Source organism: Chenopodium album, chromosome 8, assembly GCF_948465745.1.
Source record: "Chenopodium album chromosome 8, dcCheAlbu1.1, whole genome shotgun sequence".
Lineage (NCBI taxonomy): Eukaryota > Viridiplantae > Streptophyta > Magnoliopsida > Caryophyllales > Amaranthaceae > Chenopodium > Chenopodium album.
In genome coordinates this window covers 52,764,834-52,788,277 of record NC_137841.1, presented here as the reverse complement: position 1 = coordinate 52,788,277, position 23,444 = coordinate 52,764,834, and the positions used below count along the sequence as shown (strand labels likewise).

The 23,444-nt window shown below is 37.1% G+C and overlaps 1 protein-coding gene across 1 annotated transcript; it reads right to left on the bottom strand.

Annotated features, from left to right (window-relative positions):
- Positions 1–2,754: 2,754 nt before the first annotated feature.
- Positions 2,755–11,677, bottom strand: LOC145643041 (uncharacterized). Its single transcript, XM_081694205.1, has 4 exons — positions 11,068–11,677; positions 5,460–5,757; positions 4,895–5,354; positions 2,755–3,047 (listed from the first exon to the last, which is right to left on the bottom strand). The coding sequence occupies exons 2-4, from the start codon at positions 5,559–5,561 to the stop codon at positions 2,755–2,757; spliced, it is 855 nt and encodes a 284-aa protein (XP_081550331.1). The 5' UTR covers positions 5,562–5,757; positions 11,068–11,677.
- Positions 11,678–23,444: the final 11,767 nt, after the last annotated feature.

Here is a 23,444-nt window from a genome sequence, read left to right as displayed (position 1 = left end):
AAATGCGCGAAATTAGTTTTTCCGACACTTCGTATATTAGTTTGGACACAAAAAAGCGTCGAAATTCTCAACGCTTTTTTGTGTCCCTCTAAATACTCGACTCACGTATTCTCGACGCTTTTTAGCAGCGTCGAGAAAATTTTTTTCGACGCTTTTTAGCGTCGAAAAAATACCTAAAAAGCGTCCAAAAAACACGCCTTTTGTAGTAGTGATCCCGTGAAACAACAACAGATGGACCTCATGCAAGAGAGTCTGAGCAAGCTATCTAGCGACTACAAGAAAGTTGCGTAATTTGATTCAAGTAAGGTTTTGAAAGGCTATTCATGAAAAGAGTACACAAAAAGGCTTGGCAAGAAAGTTGAAAGGACTTGAAACTCATAAAAAAAAAAGAAAAAAAAAATGAAAAAGATTGATGTAATGTGGAGGGTTTGTTTTGAAAGGTTAAGAGTTTGAAGAATGGGTTCAATTCTTAGGATGTTCTTGAGAGATGGCCACTCTTACGCTTCACTTAGGAATTGCCACCAAAGTTTTCAAATTGTTTCCCAACCGTAACCCCTAGCCATGACATTACAACCCTACTTATAAACCTTGGATTCTAGAGGGGTGTGGTCAAAGAACGGTGGAGGGAGATAGATTTCAACCCTATAGAGAGAGTATGCATAGTTGAGATGTCGGGATGACCTTATGACTCCACATAAAATTTTCTTTTTCCGGTTCCCTCGAGGAACCATGAGGAGCTAGCTAGGGGATGAATTGAAGCTAGTGGAGAGAACGCTGACCGTCTTGGTTGGGGCTAGGGCGGAGAATGAAATCATTAGTTCTCTACGCTTAGCTTAGGTTTGTCTTTTTCAACCTTGAGCATCTTGGAATGGGCCTTCCCTCCTTGAATTGAGAAAGATAAGTATTCTTTGGTGCATTTATTTGCAAATGAGTCCAAATTGAGCATTTCATTACCTTGAGGTTTGATTGGTTTTGCGAAAACCTTGTCATGTTATGTTTGTTGTGTTTGTCTTTTCGTTCCAGTTTCCCTTGCTTGAGGACAAGCAAGAGGCAAGTGTGGGGGATTTTGATAAGTGGCATTTATGCCACTCTTTTATCCTTTTTCTCTAAGTATTTTCCCCTCATTTACGCTTGTTTGGCCCTTTTTCTAAGCATTTTTACTTACTTTTGCTTCCTCTTTCCTTTTCTCCCTTATCTTCCGTTCTCTTAGTCTTCTCGCTTTGTTTTTATTTTGATCTCCATGCTTTGGTTTTGTAGGTATTATGTGCCTAAAGAAAGAGGATATCAAGAAGCCAAGCAAACTGTTGTGCGCGGGGTGCTGTGCGGCTTCTGTGCGGGCGCGCAACCCTGTCAGAACCCGCACAGCCAGACTGAAGAAACAGAGCAAAACCAGAGAGTTTGCGCGACCCTATGCGCGACCTCTGTGCGGGCGCACACACCTATCTGTGGGCGCGCAGGACTCATGTGCGTGCGCGCTCATTTTCCCCGTCCCATCAAAGTTGCGGCCGCGCACTACGATGAGAGGGCGCACACACATTGTGTGCGGGCGCACAGGACTCACGTGCGGGCGCGCACGACTGGGTTTACGATTTATTTGCGCCTTGTTGTCAAAGTCTCTTTCTTTTGGGTGGAGCCACATATATATAGATGGGAATCTTTGTAATAGGGAGACACTTAGTACTAATTCCATAGAACATTAGCCTAATCTAGAGAGAAAAAGTAGATTGTTATTCAAGCTTCCTTTATTGTATTCAACTTTGCTCAAGCTTTAATCTTCCATCAATCAAGCAAGCATCCAAGTTTTCATCTTTCTTCAATCCTTTCTTTAGTAATCTCTTCTTCTTTCCTTTGATATTATTTATTAGCTTTATTGTTACTTATTTTTGTCTATCTTATTAGTTTATCTTGTTGTTATTGATTTCATATATTTCAATCATATCTTGTTTTGAGTTTTTTGTGTTTATTTCTAGTTTTGATATTATGTTTAATCTCCCTTCTCTAGGCTAAACTCTTAGCTAGGGGAAGGGGGTGGAAGGTATGTATTGAATGATGGATGAATGATGATGGTTGGATTGAACTTATGCCATATATTGATGAAAGACATGATTTTTATTAGCTTGGGATTATTGTTGCACTCTATTTGATGTTTTCTGGTTTAAATGCATGAAAGTGATTTGAATTAGATTAGGATCACCTCTATTTTAATGATTGCATGAGAATGAGTGATTAAAGTGGATTTTTTATGGATTGTGCTTCTTTATTCTCTTGATTTGATTATAACTAATAGGATGCATGAGAATGATCCTTATTAGGGGAGACCTCTTTCATTGATTTGCCTAGACTATTGCATGAGAATGCGTGGTTTAGGTAGAACCTTGTGTTATTTGGCATATGTTTCATGATAATCACCATTATTCTCCTCTTTCTAATCATATTCGACACCCCCGAACCCCTAGCGTAATTTTATGTTGATTTTAATCATCATTTTCTTGCTTACTTGTAGTTTTAGTGTTCCAATCAACAAAACCAACAAAATAATCCCCTTTTTACTCTTGCATTAGTGATATTAGGTGTTGAATTAGCGTGCTTCCCTAGTGGTTCGACCCTTTACTTCCTACTAACTAGCTTAGTGTAGGTTTAGGCTTTATAAATTGTTAATTTGATTAGGGTGGTAGTTTAACGACCTATCCTATCCCGATCAGTCTAGTAACAAAATATGAATCAATTTTTAAAATGAAATCAAACAAACTGAAGCTAAAGAATTATATAACTACATACTTGGACATACTCCCACATTTTGTCAAGTGTGGGTAGACATGGAAACTTAATGTAATTTAGTGGTGCAAGTTCAGAATCCCTTGCCATAGTACCCAAGAATTGCTCGAACTCCTGAACAATTTCACGTGTAGGTCCAATTGGTTGGCCCAGTGAGTTTAAAACAATAACTTCACGCTCGTCTCTTGTTCGTGCATGAACCTTGGGTAGCATTGTTGGACCTCGATGCCTTTTGCTTTTGGGAGCTTTTTCAGGTTCTGAATCAGGAGTTTCTTAGACAGAATTTTTGTGGCGAGACAAGAAAAGAGTCAGTAATTGCATGGCCAGACATGAAAAGAGTTATTTCAAGTATAACTAGGAGGTTTTAAGTCCTCAGTCTCAGCAAAACAAACAATGGTCAAGCTAGAATGTATACATGTATGAGTGATAAACAATGTATAGTCAATTATTAAATTTCACAAAATCTAAATGTTACTAAAACAGTCAATTATCTTTACATTCCTAATTCAATGTTTTGATCAGATTTAAGTCCTTCCGGTAAATAAATATAGCATAAACAGGAGAACTCACATCAACAGTGAGGTGCTACAAGATTCATTCTTAGGCTTTCCATTTAAGTAATGTGGTTCAGTAGTTCTCCCACTCAATATTTAACAGTTGCTTTTTTCTTCTTTTTCACAAGAAATATATAAACTATTCTTATGTTCTCATTACAGAGTATATTTTAAGGTGAGGTTCCAATTTAAGATGGCATAGCCAGTGTTTCCCACCACAGCAGCAACAGTGCAATTCCAAGCTTTAAAAATATCTAGTACTTTAGAGTATATTACATACATCATAAGATATTTTCCTACATGCATCTAATATACCTTAATATCTCCACTACAATAAAGAATCTAATTTACTCAAATATCTAGCTTTCCATGAAATCCAAGTATCCAACTAGCCTAACTTAAAGTACATCCAAGAAGCTTCAAATGCCCACACAATGACAAAGTCAGTACTTCAACATCACTCCCTCCCCTTCTCGAGTACCTCAAAAAGGCATGTTGGCCAAGATATAGAAAATCCTAAATGCGCTACGCCTTTCCTCCACTACAAATCCCAAGAAGAAAGCCACATTGACATGTCAATACAGTTAACTAGCGGCAAAGTTGGACAGCATAAATACATTCCCAAAGAATTGGAGCATTAGCATATTGCCTTGCAGTAAATACATACATGTCTTGACAATGTATACAATAAAAAGTCTTCATAGGTTGAATTTGTACATCTAGTCCTAACAGTATGCAACTTAACAAAATTTATTCAGCAAAAGAAGTTCGAACTAGTATCACTATTTGCTTTCCTCTAAATTTAGCTCTTGCAGTACTTATTCATCAACTCGCTGCACACGAAAAAGTACTCAATCGATGCTCAGGCATCTCAGTATTAATTGTCCATTCATATTATATTCACAATCACATACTTTGTATTCCTATAAAAATAAATAAAGAGAACTGTCCAAAATTCATATGAATGATTATATCCTAACTGTATATACAATAAATATTGGTTTTGTGTAATATTAATAAATTCATACTTTTAATTTATTTTCCTCCATGTTTAACAAACTGTTTGCAGTAATCCTATTCCACAACCTTTGAGGAACTCCATAAAACAGAAAGTTATAGTATAATTCAAATACCTTCATTTCAAAAAATTCAGAAGTTACAACTCAAATTCTTAATTTACCGAAAATTGCAGCATACATTATAATAATAAACGCAAATAAACTAATCAAAAATTGCATCTTTATTATTAAGCGTATTTTATTACACAATCTGTGAGGTAATCTGTTACAAAACAGCAGTAGTAAACCAACAACAACAACATAATGAGGCCACTACAAGGTCACGCAAATCAGTGCAGCAGACAAGCACAAGCGCAAGGCCACTACAAGGTCAGGCAGATGGTATGAATACTAACTGGTCAGGTAATTACTAGGGCAGCTAGTGGCAGAATGCAACTCACAATTAGTAAACAAATCCAGGTTTAATAAGAGAAAAACAATTCACTAGACTTTAACATGTTAATAAAAGATGAAATAAATAATACTACGTAAAATGATTGCAAATACCTTGCATTCCTTCGCTTCCTAACTGAAATAGAACTTTATCTTGTAATTCTTGATCACCCTCATATTCATTACCAACATCATCATCATTCTCATTTAGTACATCCGCTTCATCATTCTCACTTAGTGCATCCGCATCAGCATTGTTATTCTCATTAAATGCAGCGCCATTATTCATTGCTTTTCTTGTAAGAGAATTATTCAAAGACTGATTACTTGATACAAACCCATCATTATTTTCTTTTTGCCTTTTCCGGAATTCAAGGTACGCTGACATAGAACCAGGAGAGCAGAACGCTCGTTTTGTTCCCTTCTTTTCTGAGATAATTTCCTGCTTCTTTTGGATGCGTTGATCTTTAACACTTGCTGCTTCAGTAATTGCATGCTTCTTATGCCTATTAACTTCCACAACATCAGCCATAGTGTTAGGGCGAAATGATGACTTCTTTACTTGCTTTGAAACCTATAAAAAAAAGGCAATTATAGCATTACTAATTGCATGTAAACCGTGAAAAACAATATAAAACAGTGTGTATAAATGACAAAATAGAAGTGAACACCTACTTACTAGCTTTTCTTTTTCCAGAAGTAACATTATCACCTTCCATAATGTCATCAGTTTCAACCTCATTTTCACCATCATATTCCGACGTAGAGTCGTCATCTTCATTTTCTGGTATACTATTCTGCCTTGCACTTGGACAAATTAAGGCTTTTGTTTTTTCTTCAAGTATCCTATTAGCTACAGAGGTTGATCCTCGGGCTTCCATTCTCTCAGCATTGATTGTTAGTTTTTGAAGCCGTTGCAACTCATATTCAGTAAGCTGACTTTGGGAAGTAGGAACTTTGGGTCTACTCGGTTTCATCTGGAAAAAAAATGGAAGTATGTTAATTATGTATGTAAATATAATAAATTGAACTAAATTGCCATGTAAATATAATAAACTGAAATAAATTGCAATGTAAAAAAAATGGAAGTATGTTAATTATGTATGTAAAATAACATTTAGTGAAGTATTAAAATAATGTATGTCAATACCATCTGAAAACTCTCTAGGAGGGATTTGAACAGCATAATGCCAACCTTGTCTATTCAAATCTTCAACATAAAACACTTGATGTGCTTGAGTTGCTAAGATAAAAGGTTCTTCTTTAGAAACGGTCTTATTCATATTAACCGTAATAAGCTCATCATCATCCTTCTCTGAGTGAAACCATTGACATCTAAATAAGACATCACTGAAATGTCCATGATAAGATATCTCAATGATTTCAGTTATTGAACCATAATAATTAACATTTCCCACAACAGGATTTTGATCTTTGGAGCTTGCAAAGATATATGTAATGGCTGTTAGAGTAACGCCACTATTTTGAGTTACGCAGTTTGCATCTCGCTTCATGGTATGAAATCTATAGCCGTTAACCGAGTATCCGGTGTACTTTTTGGCAACGTGAGAGGGACCTTTTGATAACCACAAAATATGGTCCGGGATATTATCATGACCATCTTTAAGAATCAAATCAACTTTCTCCCTAAACCAATCCATGAAATCCTTGCTATGGTCTTGAGCACTATTCCATTTTCTTTTCCTTTTAGCACTTACACAAATCTTGTGCTCAATGTAAAAAAATATATATTTCTCTAACTAACGCACTAGAGTTAGAAATAAGACATTTTATAAAAAAATATTAATAAACCTAAATTTTTATTACAAATCTTACCTTATATATTTCTCAACTTCCTCACAATGACAATTGAACAAGACATAACGATGCGCTTGTGCCCATGTATTGCGATCAATTATGTTTCCAAGATTTTTTTTCTTCGAGGTCCTTCCTTTTCCTTTGATAGGATGTCCTACCTTAGGGAAAAATGATTTTGAGGTACCACACTCATTAACTTCAGGTGTGGCTTTGCTTGATTGTTTCAAAAATTTAGCTATGAAAGCAACACATTCTTTAGCTTTGTTTCCTTCTGCCATTGAGCCTTCTAGACGAGCCTTGTTTTGAACATCTTATTTCATTTCATGAAGATTCCTCTCAATTCCATACATACTCCTTGAACTCACATGTTCACCCAACTTAATTTGGTCAACCAAGTGTATGGGTGAATGTTCCATTATATAAAAAAAAGCAGGTGGAAAAATCCTCTCAAGTAGGCATAGAGTTTCAACTACCTCAGATTGCAATTTGTCAAGATCTCGATGATCAATAGTTTTACTCTATATACCTTTGAAAAAAGCAGAAAGTCTTATCAAAGGACTAGCAACATCTTTGGGTAATGTTGTCTTCACAGCAATTGGAAGAAGATAATTCATCATAAAATGAGCACCATGACTTTTGTAGCCTGCTATTTTCCTTTCTCCAACTTGCACACAACGACTAAGGTCGGAAGCATAACCTTGAGGAAGCTTAGCATTTTTTATAACCTGACAGAACTTACGCTTTTGCTCCAATGACATCCAAAAGCGAGATCTTGGAAATTCTTCACTACCATCTTCCAATTCAATTCGTTAAATCTCTGGCATCAAATTAAGTTCTACCAAATCTCGACGAGCACTCACATTATCCTTGGTCTTCGGAGAAATGTCTAATAATGTCCCAGTGATATTATCAAAGAAATTTTTCTCAATATGCATTACATCAAGATTATGGCGATTAGAGCAATGCTTCCAATATGGTAACTCAAAAAATATTAGTATCTTTCTCCATGGATTGGGATCATCCACATCACGCCTTGGTTTCTTTTGCTTCTTTCCAAATGCATTTGGAAAATCACGCAACATATCTTCAATATCAATTCCATTCAATGGAATAGGTTGACATCTTTCCTCAAGTTTTCCGTCAAAATTCCTCTTATCATGACGCCAAGGGTGAGATGGATCAAAAAATCTACGATTTGCCCTATACACAGTCTTACCACTACAAGGCAATCACTCGGAATCTGTTTCATAATGACATTCAGGGCATGCCAAGTATCCTTTTGTGCTCCACCAAGATAAAATTGCATAACCCAGAAAATCACTCACGGTAGTCATCAATGCTACATGCATGTCAAACCTTTGATTAGTCGAAGCATCATAAGTTTCCAACCCAAACTCCAACAAATCCTTCAAGTCCTTGATAAGTGGCTGCAAATATATGTCAATGTCATTGCCAGGGGAAGACGGGCCGGGAATTAGCAAGGCTAGCATCAAAAACTCAGGCTTCATAATCATCCAAGGAGGCAAGTTATAATTAATCAACATAACTGGCCATGTACTATGGACAATGCTCATTGAATTTAATGGGCTAAATCCATCTTTGGCTAACCCAAGCCTCACATTGCGTGGGTCATCAGCAAACTTTAGATATAAAGAATCAAATTCCTTCCAAGCTTGACCATCAACAGGATGATGTAAGAGATGATCATTTTCACGCCCATCAGCATGCCAAGTCATGTATTTCGCCGTCTCTTGACACAAAAATAGTCGTTGAAGCCTTTTCTTGATTGGAAAGTACCTAAGAATCTTTTGAGGAATCCTATAGGTTTTTCCATTTTCATTTTGTACGTCATTCTCTGTGTCATTTGATTTCTATCTTGGCGTCTCACGCACAAACATGGCAGCTTGTTGCATTTTCATGCTCTTCCCAATATATCATGCAATCATTTGGGCACGCATCTATCTTAGTGTAATCCAACCCCCAACACTTTCAAAACACTTTTTGCTTCATTAAAAGAAGCTGGCAGTTTCGCATTAGGTAACACCTCCCTTATAAGCTCCAATATATCTCCAAAAGCAACATTAGTTAGCTTATGATCACACTTCAAAATGAAAAGTCAAATCGTGAAGGAAAGTTTTGAATGATTTTTACAACTAAGGAACAATTCTTCCTGGCCCTCTTCAACTAACTTGAAAAACTTTTTTGCCTCGTCATTTGGCCCCTTTCTAAAAGCATCACGTGAATCATGCAACAATTCTACTATGTCATCATTAAAATCATTTGGGGTTGACCCTTCTTCATTATCCAAAACAGTATGTTCCCTTTCAAAGCTGATCCCTAACTCTGATAACTTATCCGTTCGTGGAACAAAACCATTACAAATAAGGTGATCTCTCACAACACCTTCATGACGCCAAAAACGATAATGACAACTTTCACAAGGATAACAAATTTGATTTCCTTGAGACTTAGAAGCAAAAGCCTTTTGTACATATTCATCTACTCCTCGTTCATATTCATCACTCCATTTGGCAAACATCCACCACTCTTTAGTTCCACTATCCATACTTTTGGGTAAGAATTAAGAGGGTTATTTTACTTAATTTTAACAATAAAAACATTTAATCATTTCACTAAGAATTAAGAGAGTCACTTTAATCAATTAAAAGAACAGACATTAAATCTGCTTTACAACAACCAGGAAGAAAGAGGACTAGTCTAAACATAAACTTCTGCTCCACAATTTAAATTGTAGCCATGACTCATGAGTTGTGATACATAAGAGCATTTTCACACATACATTTCCATGAGAAATAAATATTTTATTTGAAAATAAAAATATATCATAAATCGTCAAATTACCAATATACTCCAACAAACAAAGCTGCCTTAACCAGCAACTCAAAGAAACCTTTCATTATCAGAACCAGCAACAAAGAAAGTACTTAAGCCTCCTTCATGTACATGATCAATTCGAAAGTCCAAAAGAAATTGATACCTTTCATTATTCAGCAATATATATTAAAAACCTGACCTGAAATCAGTTCCTTATTCAGGTGTATAAGTCAAAGTCTGGTCTCAAAATCAAATTTAGTTAAAAAGAAGTTGGCTCATTAGTTGGAGTTTCCGATTACGGTTGAATATTCTTTGTGAAACCAAGTTCTTCTGCTAAATTACCATTGTGTATAATCTCTATGGACATAGCAGCATAGGTAGTAAATAAATGTGGGAGAAAAGGGGATGATTTTAAACCATCTCACATCACATCAGTCTACAAAGAAGGTACAGTGTATCTAGCTGACTAAAAACTAAACAAAAAAAAAAGTAACCTGCAAATCTTCCATACTTTGAAAAGAAAATTACAAACTGGAATGTCTGGAACAGAAGTTAATCAATGCTCGGGTTTTTCCTATAATGATATGAGGATAAATTATTGAAAAATCAGGGAAGTACCACAACACCGCCCTACCCCAGAAATATACATGCTCTCAAGATATCACGTATACCTTTATCTACCAATAGCAGAAACAAGTACAGCTACGACTCCAACTGCACGGGCAATCTCAAGATATTATCGACCAAAAGGTACTAAGAAAACCCCTGAACTTCGATATTAGCACTATATACAGTAATATCATTTTTCTTTATAGTTTAAGCCATTTAATTCCTTTCTTGATAAGTTAAAGGGAAAACAAAAGGAGGGCTATAAGCCAAACCAGATAAATAGAGAACCAAAGATATTATATAAATAGAGCACCCAAAATATTATGTACAAAAACAAAGAAGCTCAAAACGGAATCACTGAACCCAGATGAACATCAATCTGATACTCAAACCCTTTAATCATCTTATTTACAAGTACACATTCAAAACAGAGAAATTGCACGAGTTGCACCGAAAATTTAGCACATATATCATCAACAAAAAAAACCTAATCACATGAAACACAAAGGCAATAAGATATGCTGTAAGAGATTGTTAATGACCTATTGCATCGAAGGAGTCCCTCTCATCATATCAACGTTGGGTAATTTTAATACTGCTAAAAGAAACCCATTAAATCCGAGCACAATATACACCCCAAATTTTGAGCACAATATACACCAGAAAATCACAGAATTTTTTTTCCAATATAATTGAAGAAAAAACAACTATAAATTCAACAAAACATAGCCCAACAATACATAGCATTTTTGCAATAAAATTTAAGGAAAAGAACCATGAAATTCGAACTCAAAGATAAAGTAATTCCATGGCCTTAAATACAAATTCCCAAATACAGCAATATCAATTTAAATTTTATATATCAAAATGCAACAACAAAATTTCGATTAAGAAATTTCAGAAATGAAAAACGGAGATTTTCGAGATATCAGCCACATGTAATAACAATTTAAATTTTATATATCAAAATACAACAACAAAAATTTCGATTAAGCAATTTCAGAAATTTAAGAAATTTTATATACCTTGAAGGCGCTTGAACTCAATTTCGAGATATCAGCCACATGCAAGATGAAAATGGAGATTTTCGCCGCCTCTTGAGCAACCAGACGTCACCTGAAGTTCGCCACCTCTTGAGTTCCGCCTTCGCCACTTCTCAATTTCAATTAGTTTTCCTCTTGAGTAATTTCAATTACTTCGCCACCTCTTGAGTAATTTCAAAAATGAAAAATGGAGATTTGGGGAAAATTGAGAATTTGAAGTTTTTGAAAAATGGAGATTTGGGGAAAATTAAGAATTGGGGGAAATGGATGATTCGGTGAAATGGAGAAAATGGAGAATTGGGGGAAGTAGCTCTTAGTGTATTGAAATGGAGAAAATGGAGATTTGGGGGAAGTAGCTCTTAGTGTATTGAAATGGAGAAGTATCAGATAGTGTACGAGAGAATTGGGGGAAATATTTCTTTTGATTTTTTTTTCTTATTTTTTGCCCTTGGAATAGTATAAGGGTTCAAAAAATTTGGGAAAAAAAAGTAGGGGGAAGCTGAAATTTTCAGCGCGCCTCCTATATTTCCCATTACATAATCACTACCGTTGCAATAGCTTTCCCTTTTATTGATATATCTAGGCTGATGCAACGGTTCATTATAGCCATTGTAATAGATCTACCGTCCGTCGCAGTAGACTAATCTATTGCAACGGCAATTAAATACCGTTGTATTAGCCTTTTTTAGGCCGTGGCAATAGATAAAAAATGTAGTAGTGACTAGACTTTCCACACTTTTACTTCATTCGATTACGATTCGACGTGAAAGGTACTCATCACCGGGTTTGGTTTTGGGAAGACACATTTGGGTGTCTACAGCCTCGCATTGGTGTGGGCCACAACCAAGTAAAGATAATACATGCTTGTGCATACAGTCTTTGTAGTTTCCCGAATAGATCCACTTAAGTATTTATTCGAGAAGTATACACTCAATGGGCGCATGTCGAGATGGATAGTCAACTTATCCCAGTTCGATGTAAGATTCAGGCCTCTAAAAGCGATTAAAGGATCCGTGGTGTCAGATTTGCTAGCGGACTTTCCAATAGAAGATTCAACGCCAATACACGACAATGAATTTCCAGACGAATAATTGATGGTCACAGAAGATGATACTTGGACCTTATACTTTGATGGAGCCTCAAACAAAAATGGATGTGGCGTTGGAGTATTACTAGTATCACTTAAAGAAGAGCATGTTCAAGTCTCCATAAAGCTAGATTTCGACGTTACCAACAACACTGCTGAATATGAAGCATGCGTGGTAGGCCTTGAAACAGCTTTAGCATTGGGTGTGAAGAAATTACGAATATTTGGGGACTCTTTATTGATCATCAACCGGATTTCTATGATATGGAAAGTATGGAGCGAAAGTCAAGCGCCTTACTAAACTTATCTAGAAACTCTCACTAATCAGTTAGAGAAGGTAGAATAAACGTATCTACCTAGAGAGGAAAATCAATTTGCTGATGCCTTGGCAAGCCTAGCCTCAATGGTTAGGATTCTTACAGAAATCGAGCAAATGCCTCTAACTATAGAAAAAAGGCATAAACCGGCTTATATTCTGGCTATAGAAGATGATGAAGTGACCCAGGATGAAGAAGAAGAAGAAGAAGAAGAAGAAGAAGAACCGTGGTATACGGATATACTTAATTATGTCACCAAAGGAAAATACCCTCTTCATGCTAACAAAAGAGCAAAATGAGCATTAAGACTTTTGGCTTCCCAATACGTACTCATAGACAACGAATTGCATAAAAGGGTACCTAAGGAGTTAGCTCTCTTATGTGTAGGGAAAAAGGACGCTCAAAGAGCAATTAGGATAATCCATGTAGGCATTTGTGGAACCCATGTGAATGGTGAATGGTGAATGGCAAAATGCTAGTCCAAAAGATAATGCGAGAAGGATACTATTGGACTACTATGATTAGGGATTGTCATTAATATGTTAAAGATGCCCTAAGTGCCAAATTTACGCCAACTTACAACATATTCCTCCATCTCTACTCTACACCTACACTTCACCATGGCCATTCTCTACATGGGGAATTGACATTATCAGTAAAATCACAAGAACAGGACGTCATGAATATATCCTAGTAGCAATTGATTACTTCACAAAGTGGGTCGAAGCACAATCATATGCTAAACTCACTGCAAAACATGTAGCACTCTTTATCGAACAAAATATTATTTGTCGATATGGAGTCCCACATGAAACGATAAGTGACAATGGAACTCACTTTCAAGCTGAGTGTGAAGAATTGTTACAAAAGTATGGCATTCAACACCATCATTCATCTCCTTGTAGACCTCAGGCAAAAGGAGCAGTTGAAGCGGCTAATAAAAATCTAAAGACTATCATCGAGAAAATGATAGAAAATTACAAGGATTGGCCCGACAAACTCCATTTCGCACTGTGGGGTTATCGCACGTCAATTCGCACATCAACAGGAAATACGCCATTTTCCTTGGTTTATGGAATGGATGTCGTACAACATGTGGAGCTAGAGATACCATCTCTACGCATTACATTAGAAAGCAAACTCGATGAAGTTGAATGGACTAGGGCGAGATATCAGGAGCTAATTCTACTTGATGAAAAACGACTAGAAGCTCTACATCATACTCAATGCTATCAAACTCGTATGGCTAGGCATTTTATTAAGAAGGTCAAGAAAGGAACATCAAAGTAGGAGATTTGGTGTTAAAAGCATTAAGGAAAAATGTTTTAGAACCAAGGGGAAAATTCAGACCTAATTGGTCTGGACCCTATATTGTCAAAACAATCCTGTCAGGAGGTGCAACAAAATTAACTGATATGGATGGCAACGTGTTCTCGAACATGACAAATCTTGACCAACTTAAAAAGTACTACCCATAATTACTTGAGTAGGACACTCAAGAGAGCTACGTTTGGCCTGATTCCTTAAGAAAGGATACGTAGGTAACCCTTTACGGGTGCGGCCACTTTACTTTTTGCAAACTTCGCATCCCAGATTAAAAAATAAATTTGACATAAATTCGACGAAGCAACGGCGTCACAGAATAAGTTCCGTCGCCAACCGATTAACTCGAGTGCCAGACGACAGTGTCTGTCGCCTGACGCCAGACTGCCGCAGCTGGTGCCATACGTGAAAAAACGGCGCCATTTTTCTGGGAGTACCTTTGAATATTTCGGTGATTTTCGAAAAAATTTCGACTTCCGTACTTGAAAAAATTTCTGGAAAATTAAATTTTCAGTTTTCATTGCTTTAATAAATTAATTTTAAAGGAGATGATTTAACTAAAAAGCTGAAATTTCATTAATAAAATAAACTAACAAATTAAATTATTGATGGAATTTAAATAAAGCTTAAACAAATTAACTTTTAATTTAAAACTAAGTCTAATAATTGAAAGTTAAGCAATGCTTTAATCTTTTTTCTCTTTCTTTGCTCTTTTCCAATTTTTTCTACATCCTCTTCATCATCCATGACTTTAGCTAGTAGGCATCCTTTAGAGGACTTACATTCAATTTTTGAGTAAATAGTTTCTCCCTTAGCTAGGACTCCATGTTTCTTCTCTACCCAAGCGTTCTTCTCTGAAGTGTCAGCTTTTCTTTTCCCTTTATACTTCGTAGAGCTCTTCTTCCTAGGAATTTTACGTGTTTTGAATTCAACCTTTTCACCCAAACGTTCCTTAACGAGAATCACTTTGTCACCTAGATGACTCTTCACATCAGTTTTATTCTGATTTTTTTTCATGTCCTTTGAAGGTTTCTTGAGAAGCCACCCCTTCACATCATTGGGCAAGGAAGGAGGAACCTTTTGGGTAATCACTTAAAATTTTTCTACTTCTTGAGAAACCAGGAATTCATAGGGACGACGAAGATCCCCAGAAGGAATTTTTTGAAGTAGACCGTACTGTCTTTTTACCCTGTAGGGATAATAAAAAGTCATCTTGGATAAGCTTGGAAGACGACAGAAGGGTTGCTTGTTGACACCAACCATCTTCTCTGTTTTCCACCAAGGGATGACCCACTTGATGACAAAGTTGCAAGAGGCAAAGACTTTCTTCCACTCATGGCGCCCCATCTTAGAGAAGTGTTTCTTCCTTCTCACAAAACAATTTGGAGTGTATTTTTCAACGTTGTCGGGAGGACTAATTAATTCTAGTCTCTCCATTAGCCACATCTAAAAAATTCAATGCAAATAAATTAATATTACTATATAAAAATATGTTTTTGATTTCTGTAATTAAAAATATTATTTTTCTTCCTATAATAAAATTGGAGAACCCCAAAAAGGTGCTTTTGGATTTCTTTTCAATTCATCAAGACTAAGCATAGTCTCTCCAACGATTAGCGACATTGGATTTCTCCAGATTCAATCTGCTCCTAAACAGTTAATATAATTGTTAGACCCTCATTAGTTCTACCACTAGTGAGAAGATATTGGTTAAGCATGCAAAAGAGAAAAGCCCTTCTTCTATAAACATGAAAAGACTCAAAATAAGGTGTATCAAAATAATGGCGAGCAAATTCTTTCAAATTAACTATGCTACCATCTACTATATTTGTTAGATCTTTGTCTTTTAAATGAAAGAAGCGCTCAAAATCCTTATAATAATATTCATTTATTCTAGGGATTACCATAAGATCTAATGCAGGGAAGCCTAAGATAGCACCGAATTCATCCGGCAAAGGGCTAATTTCATCACACCCTAGTCTAAAACAATGAGTATCCACATCCCAATTTTCTAAGGCGGTATGAATAAAGTCTATATCAAGATCTACCCCCTTGACACCATAAATACCCCCATATGAAAAAATTCTAATTCTTTTCTCTTCTTGGCAGTTAGAGACCGACACCATTCATGAGTGAAGTTGGTAAAACTCTTAGTGATTAAAGACATGATTGATTTCTTTTCAAAAAAAACTAAGACTATATTTGATCTGCTGAAATTATGAAGAATATTGGCAGGACAGGGGGCTATTTATACACAACATCGGCACAGTTTTAATCTGGATAAAATTCGGAGTCTGCGCTCATCAGCGCCAGACGACAGAGTCTGGCGCCTAACGCTAGAGTTTGGCGCCAAGCGCTAAGAATTAGCTTCTGGCGCTAACGCAAAACCCGTGGCACCAGATGGCGCTGACGTTTCTTATCATTTTCTTTTTTGGGGGAGAAAGTTGGATACCCACCATCAAAAATAAAAATGACGGAATTTTTACGCAAAATTATTAATTATCATAATTCTTTGCACACACAAACATGCACATAAATAATAATAATAATAAATAAATGTTAAATAAATAATCTCATAGTAGTACATACATATTTGTCTAATAAATGAGTCTATTAAAGGCAAAGTTTTATACAAAGTAAAATAACAAAAAAGCACAAGCATAAACTACGGCGCCGGAGGACGTAGATGATGATAGACGCCCATCACATCATAAAACTGCGCAGTATGAGGAGTAACCTCTCCACCAGCTCCAGCTCCAATCTCCTCGGGAGAGGGAAAACTCAACTCAGGACCCGTCCACACAAGGTAGCCACTCCCTGGCCTATCGACCCAGCAAGTGCACCCTAGGGTTGAGGCTGCGGAGGCTGCTGCGATGACGAGCAAACCTCGTACATCCCACCACCTCTAAGAGCCGAGGTAGCCTCTCCACCGCCTCGGTCTGAGCAGCCTCAGAACGACCACCCTGACCGCCAAAGCCAGTACAACGACGTCTCAAGCTAGACCTTGCCGGGTCTTTCCTTACCTCAGGTCTCGTCCGGGTACGAGAAGAAATGGGATGACCCTGAAAAAAGAAACTATGTCAGAAACAATCAAAATAGAATCAATAATGCCAAAATAAGAAGGAAAACTACCTCCTGAATGGCGTCGTCGTGATGACACGTAGCCACATTTCTCATCCGAATGAGCTGGCTCCGAAAAGCATCTATACACCGTGTCATCGAAGTGACGACCTCCCGCGAGAACTGTCACAGAAATAAAGTCAGTAATAATGCATAACATACATGAACTAAATTGCAAATAAATAAAGCTTGCCCGAGTCTGGTGGCGAGGAATCGACCGCTCCACGAAGAGCTCATCCTCAGGAGCCGAAGGAATCATCTCCTCAATCGGCCCGTAGGTCCCTAGATAATGGATGAACATACGAGGTGGCACTAACTCATTAGGTCTAGCCTGACGAAAGCAAATCAAAGTCAGTAAAATATTACTTGGGGGCTACTTAACAAAAGGTAAAAGATGAAAATCATACTGCCACCTCCTCAGCCAAAACAGGGGCTGCAGCTAACAGCGGCAACAACTCCTCCTCATAGCATCGCCCAGGGATCGTATAAGATCGCAAAGGGGTACTAGCTCTCTCTGACATGCTCACCAACTGTAGACACCCATTTGTGTCTCCTCAAAACCAAACCCAGTGATGAGTACCTTTCACGTTGAATCATAATCGAATGAAGTGAAAGTGTGGAAAGTTTAGTGTTGCGGATAGTTTTAATTTCTTTTCTCTTCTCTCTGTTTTTGAAAACCTATTTTAAGAAAACATCCAATCCAGTTTGGTTGGTCCATGATATGGGTCCAAGAGTAGTGTAGTTGGATAGGGCTTGAAAAGACCTTTCCGACGATATATATATTATAAGCCCAATTCCGATGAATATTGAGGAAGTTAAGGTCAAATTACTGAACTGGGCCTGGTTTGAGCCTTATATGCGGCCCAATGATCTAGATGAGGGCCTAATATGGATTTATCATTCCTAATGAAATTAGGAATGGTTTTAGTCTTCTAGATTCTTCTAGAAGGTTCTTTTCATTCCTAATTCAATTAGCATTGATAAATTAACTTTTGTTGACTTTTTAGAGTTTTAATCAGAATAAAAGAATGTTTTTGAGGAAAATACAATTTTATCCTACTGTACGACAATTTCTATCTGATTTTAAGAAAACGCGTCAATAATTAAATTAGCGCCAAATGCCATCATTAGCGCCTGACGCTAAGCTTGGCGCTTAGCGCTAGCGTTAGCGCCAGGCGCTAATGTTAGCGTCTGGCGCTAACCTCGTTTTGCGCGTCAGAACTCTTTTTCGATTTTTAATCTTTTTGGCTGACTTTCTCTATAAATAGCCTTCTAAAAACTTTTTTTTCATTCATCAACTCTCATCAAGAAATTCTTGATTACTCTCTCTCTCTCTTTTCTAAACTAGCTTTTCTCAAAATACAAAATTCCGCACTCACAAGACTTAGACACACCTAGCCATATTCGAAGTTGCCTTCGCCCTAAACGTGAAAGGTTTCAATTTCTGAGGGTTTGGTCTCTAATCTCTCTTTCAATTATTTAATTTAATTGTTGTTTTTTTTATTTTCCTTGAAGTGACTAACGTGTGTATTTTATTATTAGAAAGAGGTACGAGGCATCAAAGTAAGTGCTTTAATTGTTTGTATTATGATATAGAAATCATGTTTAGGATGTTATTTTGATTCCTAGTATCATGTTAGGATGCTTTTGTTAGTATGATATTTAGGGTGATTTGCTTATATCAATTATGATTCCTGCGATGCTTCCTATTTTCTTTCCTAATATTCATGTTAGTATCATCTTGGGTGTAAAGCTTTGATCTTTGATGTTTAGTGACATTCTAGGGTTTGTTATTAATCTTGTTAGTATCATGCCTAGGATCTTGCTATTATCATGCTTTAAAATGATTTAAGATTATAATTTTATGATTATTATTATTATTATGATTGTGATTATTATGATCATGATTATGATTATAATTATTATTATTGTTATGATTTATTATATTATTATTAAGTTTCTTGATTAATTTTATTGTTATTGCTTGATCACACCTTTTATGCATGTTTAAAGGGAATTGGTACTTGTAATCGCGCTTAATAAGATAATTAATAATCTTGTTTAGGGTTAATTTTATTATAATTCAAGTGATCGCCAATAATAGATTTTGTTTGTGCATTTATATTCAACCAACATAGATTAAACAGGTTTAGGGTTAATCCTATTGATTGCATGTTAGTTAGAAAGCGCACATGAATACGATCAGAATAAAGTAGAGGCCTATTATTAAGGCAGGTTCAATCTCTTTTAGGTTGGATTTGTACCTTCATCCCCGAACTACCAGTCATGTTTCCAGATCTATTGGAGTTGACGATCTCTTGGATCATTAAGGGGTGTAACATTCACCCTGTGGACGGTTTACAAGTTCCTAAAACTTGTTGGCGACTCTTTTGGTCTATCTTCTTTCCCTTTGGACGCCACCGTACTTTAGTGTATGATCAAAGTGGGGTTCAAGCTAAGGATAATGCTTGAAATATTCTCTACAGTTTTTGGCAACTCCGCTGGGGAGGATTTCTATTTTAATTCCTTAAATTTATTTCGGCAATGATTTAGAATCAGTGGATAACACTCGAAAAGTTCTAAGTATTTCATGTGCGTAATTTTGATTAACATTATTGTCATATGCATAAAAAAGATCTCATTGGAAAGAACATCCATAATGAGTTAAAACATAGGATTTTTACACGTAGGAAATTTGAGGAATATCTTTCACAACTAGGATAGAAATAACACTGCGCAAAACTGGAAAATTTTATCGAGCACAGAAAGCTGCTGAGGCATGTAGGAATTAGCGTCGTCGAACAGAAATTAGCGCCAGTATTTTGACTTTAGCGCCAAACGATAGCTCTGTCGCCAGGCGCTAAAGCCAAAAGTTGGCGCCAACCTCTGTTTGCTAGCGCTAAATTCTTCCAATACCGAGCCAGAAATATGCATTCTAATTTCGACCAGTTTTTAGCATTGCTTGCTCGATCATACTTCATGATTGAGTTTTTTCTCACTTTTCTGAAACCCATATGTGTTCTACATATGGACATAACCCTCTGGGAATTCATGCTCCATCTACTTGATTGAACGTTTTGAGCAACAAAGGGTACATCCGAGAATGTTGAATTCACCAAACCATGGAAGCGAATTTTTTCTAAATTCGTGGTGTCCCAAACACTCGCGCCAACCCTTCACGATTAGGCTTCCACGCGGTGCATCCTGACAATTTACCATGGACCTTCTATTGACTAACCCATATCCCGAACTTTAGAGAACTAGAGCCATGGTTAGGTTGCAAACTCATTGCATCATATCGTGCCTACTTGACTAATTGTGCATTATTTGTTATGCATACTCTATGTGTTTTTCTAAACCATTTGTTTGACTTGTGCTAAAATTAAACAGATTAATGACTACAAGAACTTTGCCTAATTAATTAATTAGGGTAAATAAAGTCTAATATTTTAACCAGAATTGACTTAGTACGACTTTAGGCATACCCCTGTTGATCAATAATACCGAAAACAGTTTCAGATCGATGCTCCAGCAATGGCGCTGAAGTTTGAACTGTAGCGCCACTCTTTGGAGTGTGGCACATGGCGACAGTTCTGTCGTCTGGCGCTACACTGCAAAGAGAGGCTCCAGTCCTGTCGTTTTGACGACAATTTGGTTTATTGCTCGAGTCATCACTTTGTGTCTAATTAACCAGTTTGCTAATTAATTCGGTTATATTTTACTGTTAATAATACCTTGTTAAGTCATTAATTGAGTCAAGCACCAAGTCCCATGGTCTTACCCAAAAGTCCAAGCATGTCACTTACACTCAACACACACACCAATACACATACTTTGACCATGTCTAAGAAAGTCTTGTATGCGCGTTTTTTTCTGTCATTTTTTTTGGGGGTGTAAGTCGGATATTAATCCTCCAATTTAAATACCATAATTGATTCCTAAAAATATATACCTTATTTTTTGCCAAAACTATGAACCTATTTTTATTTTTCCTCTTTAAAACCGTGAAGTCAAGGTCGATTTGAGTCAAGTAATTAAAACAAAAACGGTTTAAATCACAGCGTGTGGGCAAGAAAGGAAGGGCGGTTAATCAAAGACAATCTTTTCGTACAAGTCCAACTTTTCGACAAACCCATCGCTCGTAAGAGGAAAGCTAGGACAGCAATGGCAACACAAGAAGAAGTCAATGAGCTCAGGAACCAACTGGTTACCGTGACTGAGACACTAAAGATCCTAACCCTTAAGATCGATGATCCCGTGAAACAACAACAGATGGACCTGATGCAAGAGAGTCTGAGCAAGCTATCTAGCGACTACAAGTTTCAAGGGATTAGCTCACAAGGGGTCTTAGTGGACTAGGATCTTCTTCCGCAGAATTTCAATGCCAACGACATCCCGAAATTCAAAGCAACTGATAACCCTTATTTTCATTTAAGAGCCTTCGAAACAATAATGAGTACTAAGGGTATCGACAAGAAGGTGTTCCCCTCTCTATTCTCACTATCTCTTAAAACCGTTTGCTAGGAATGGTTCTTTTCTCTCGATAAAGAAAAAAGCTCCACCTAGGAGTCCATAGCAAACGCTTTCGTTGATAGATACAAATGCAACATTCAAGTTGAGACTGACCATAGGGAACTTGAAATCCTCAAGCAGAAGGAGAATGAAGGCTTCACCTCCTTTTTTAACAAATGGAGAGAAACCTCAGCTAAGATGATTGAGGTGCCAAGTGAAAAAGAGTCTGTAAGGTTATTCATCAAAAACCTTCAAGAAAAATACTCCAAGCATCTCAATTATAAGAATAACCTCCATACCAAGGCCGTCTATGACATTGGAATCAATATTGAAGACGACCTGGCTAAGTTGAAAGCTGCCAATAATAACTCCAACAGTGGCTGAAAAGGCAAGAAGAACGACAATCCTTCTTCTTCCAAAACCACCCACTCAAACAATGTTAGCACTTTTAACCTAGGTGAAGTCCTTGCTATGAATAATCAAGAACAAAAGAAACCATTTAGTAGAAACTTTACTCCTATTGGCATGAGTTATGACACCGCATTTGACCGATTAAATGCAAAAGGTCTTATAACTCCTATTGGACCATTTGGGGACCCACCAGTCAAAAAGAAGACGGCAAACTGAAACCCCAATGCACATTGCAAGTATCACCAAGGTAGGGGCCATTTTACCGAGAACTGTTGGAAGCTTAAAGAAGCTATCCAAGACTTAATCGACAACAACAAGCTGCCATTGCCCCCTGCCAGTAAGAAGCCAAGTATTGATAATGCGCCTCTTGCTCACTCCTTTTCCATCTCTGATGAGGAAAACAAGGTTGATCCCTCGTCTCTCATCAAACCTGTTAAAGAAATCCATGCCATCGGAGAAGAGGAGGAGATCTTTTTCAACGCCATGGATAGCCTTCCTGAATTAGCAAGTAAAGAAGACTTACAATTGCTTACACTGTCTATGATGGAAGGTTCACACTTGCTACGTGAAGTCCTCAAGGTTCTAACAGAACTTCAGCAGAAATATGACGAGGTTTCACTCCCGAAAAATGAACCTAAGTGAGATCTCACACCCATGGGAACGACTTATGAGGCGAAATGTTTTCCTTTACAAGTCACTGATAAACCCAAGAAGATTAATAGACTCTACACTCCAATTGGGATCCCATATATACAAATGTTCAAAATGCTCTCCGAGAGTGGCGAGATCAAACCTCTCGAACCGAGACCATTTGAATCATTGAAAAGGAAAGATACATATTACTGTCAATATCATCAATCAGGGGATCACACTATCGAAAACTGTTTTAAATTCACGGATTAAATTCAGCAAATGATTGATGATAAGAAGCTAGTCCAAGTTCCACAAGAAGTGGATGTAAATATTTATGGAGTTTCGGACAGCGACGAAGAAGACGTCTACTTAAAAGACATGGTAGGACCTCCACCTTTGGTGTCATATGCCATGGATGACTTTTGGGTTGAAGGAGATTCATCAATAGACATCCTCACAAGATCCGGGAGAATGCAACCACCTATTTCAACACAACCCATGCCAACCACACAGCAAGTTCCCATACCTATCATTGAAGATAATGACATCGTCAAACAATTCAAGAAAACAAAAGTTGAAATGAATGTATGGAAACTTTTGGCCACGTCTCGAGAACATAGGTTGGCTGTAATGAATGCCTTGGACAAAATAGGGATAGATTCTGACACCACTCCTAAGGGGTTGGCTAACTTCCTCACGATTGATCTCCCTAGTCCCATCAATTTGATCACCTTTTCCGACAAGGATTTACCCCTAGAAGGTGACAAACACTATAAGGCATTAAACATCATAGTGGTTTGCAAGAGAATGAACGTCCCTATGACTCTTGTAGACAATGGATTAGCCATTAATGTTTGTCCACATAGAACTGCGAGGATGCTAGGAATAAGGGTTGAAGACTTAACCCCGTCAACGCAAGGAATAAGAGCCTATGACTACACTCGTCATCAAGCTCT

Bases quoted from the DNA above. Each gene is read 5' to 3' on its own strand.
- LOC145643041 (XM_081694205.1), bottom strand. From the start codon at position 5,561: ATGAAGATGACGACTCTACGTCGGAATATGATGGTGAAAATGAGGTTG. The intron at 5,355-5,459 runs GTAAGTAGGTGT...TTTTTTTTATAG, and splicing joins TTCTGGAAAAAGAAAAGCTA to GTTTCAAAGCAAGTAAAGAA. The intron at 3,048-4,894 runs GTATTTGCAATC...ATTCTGTCTAAG, and splicing joins AGGAAGCGAAGGAATGCAAG to AAACTCCTGATTCAGAACCT.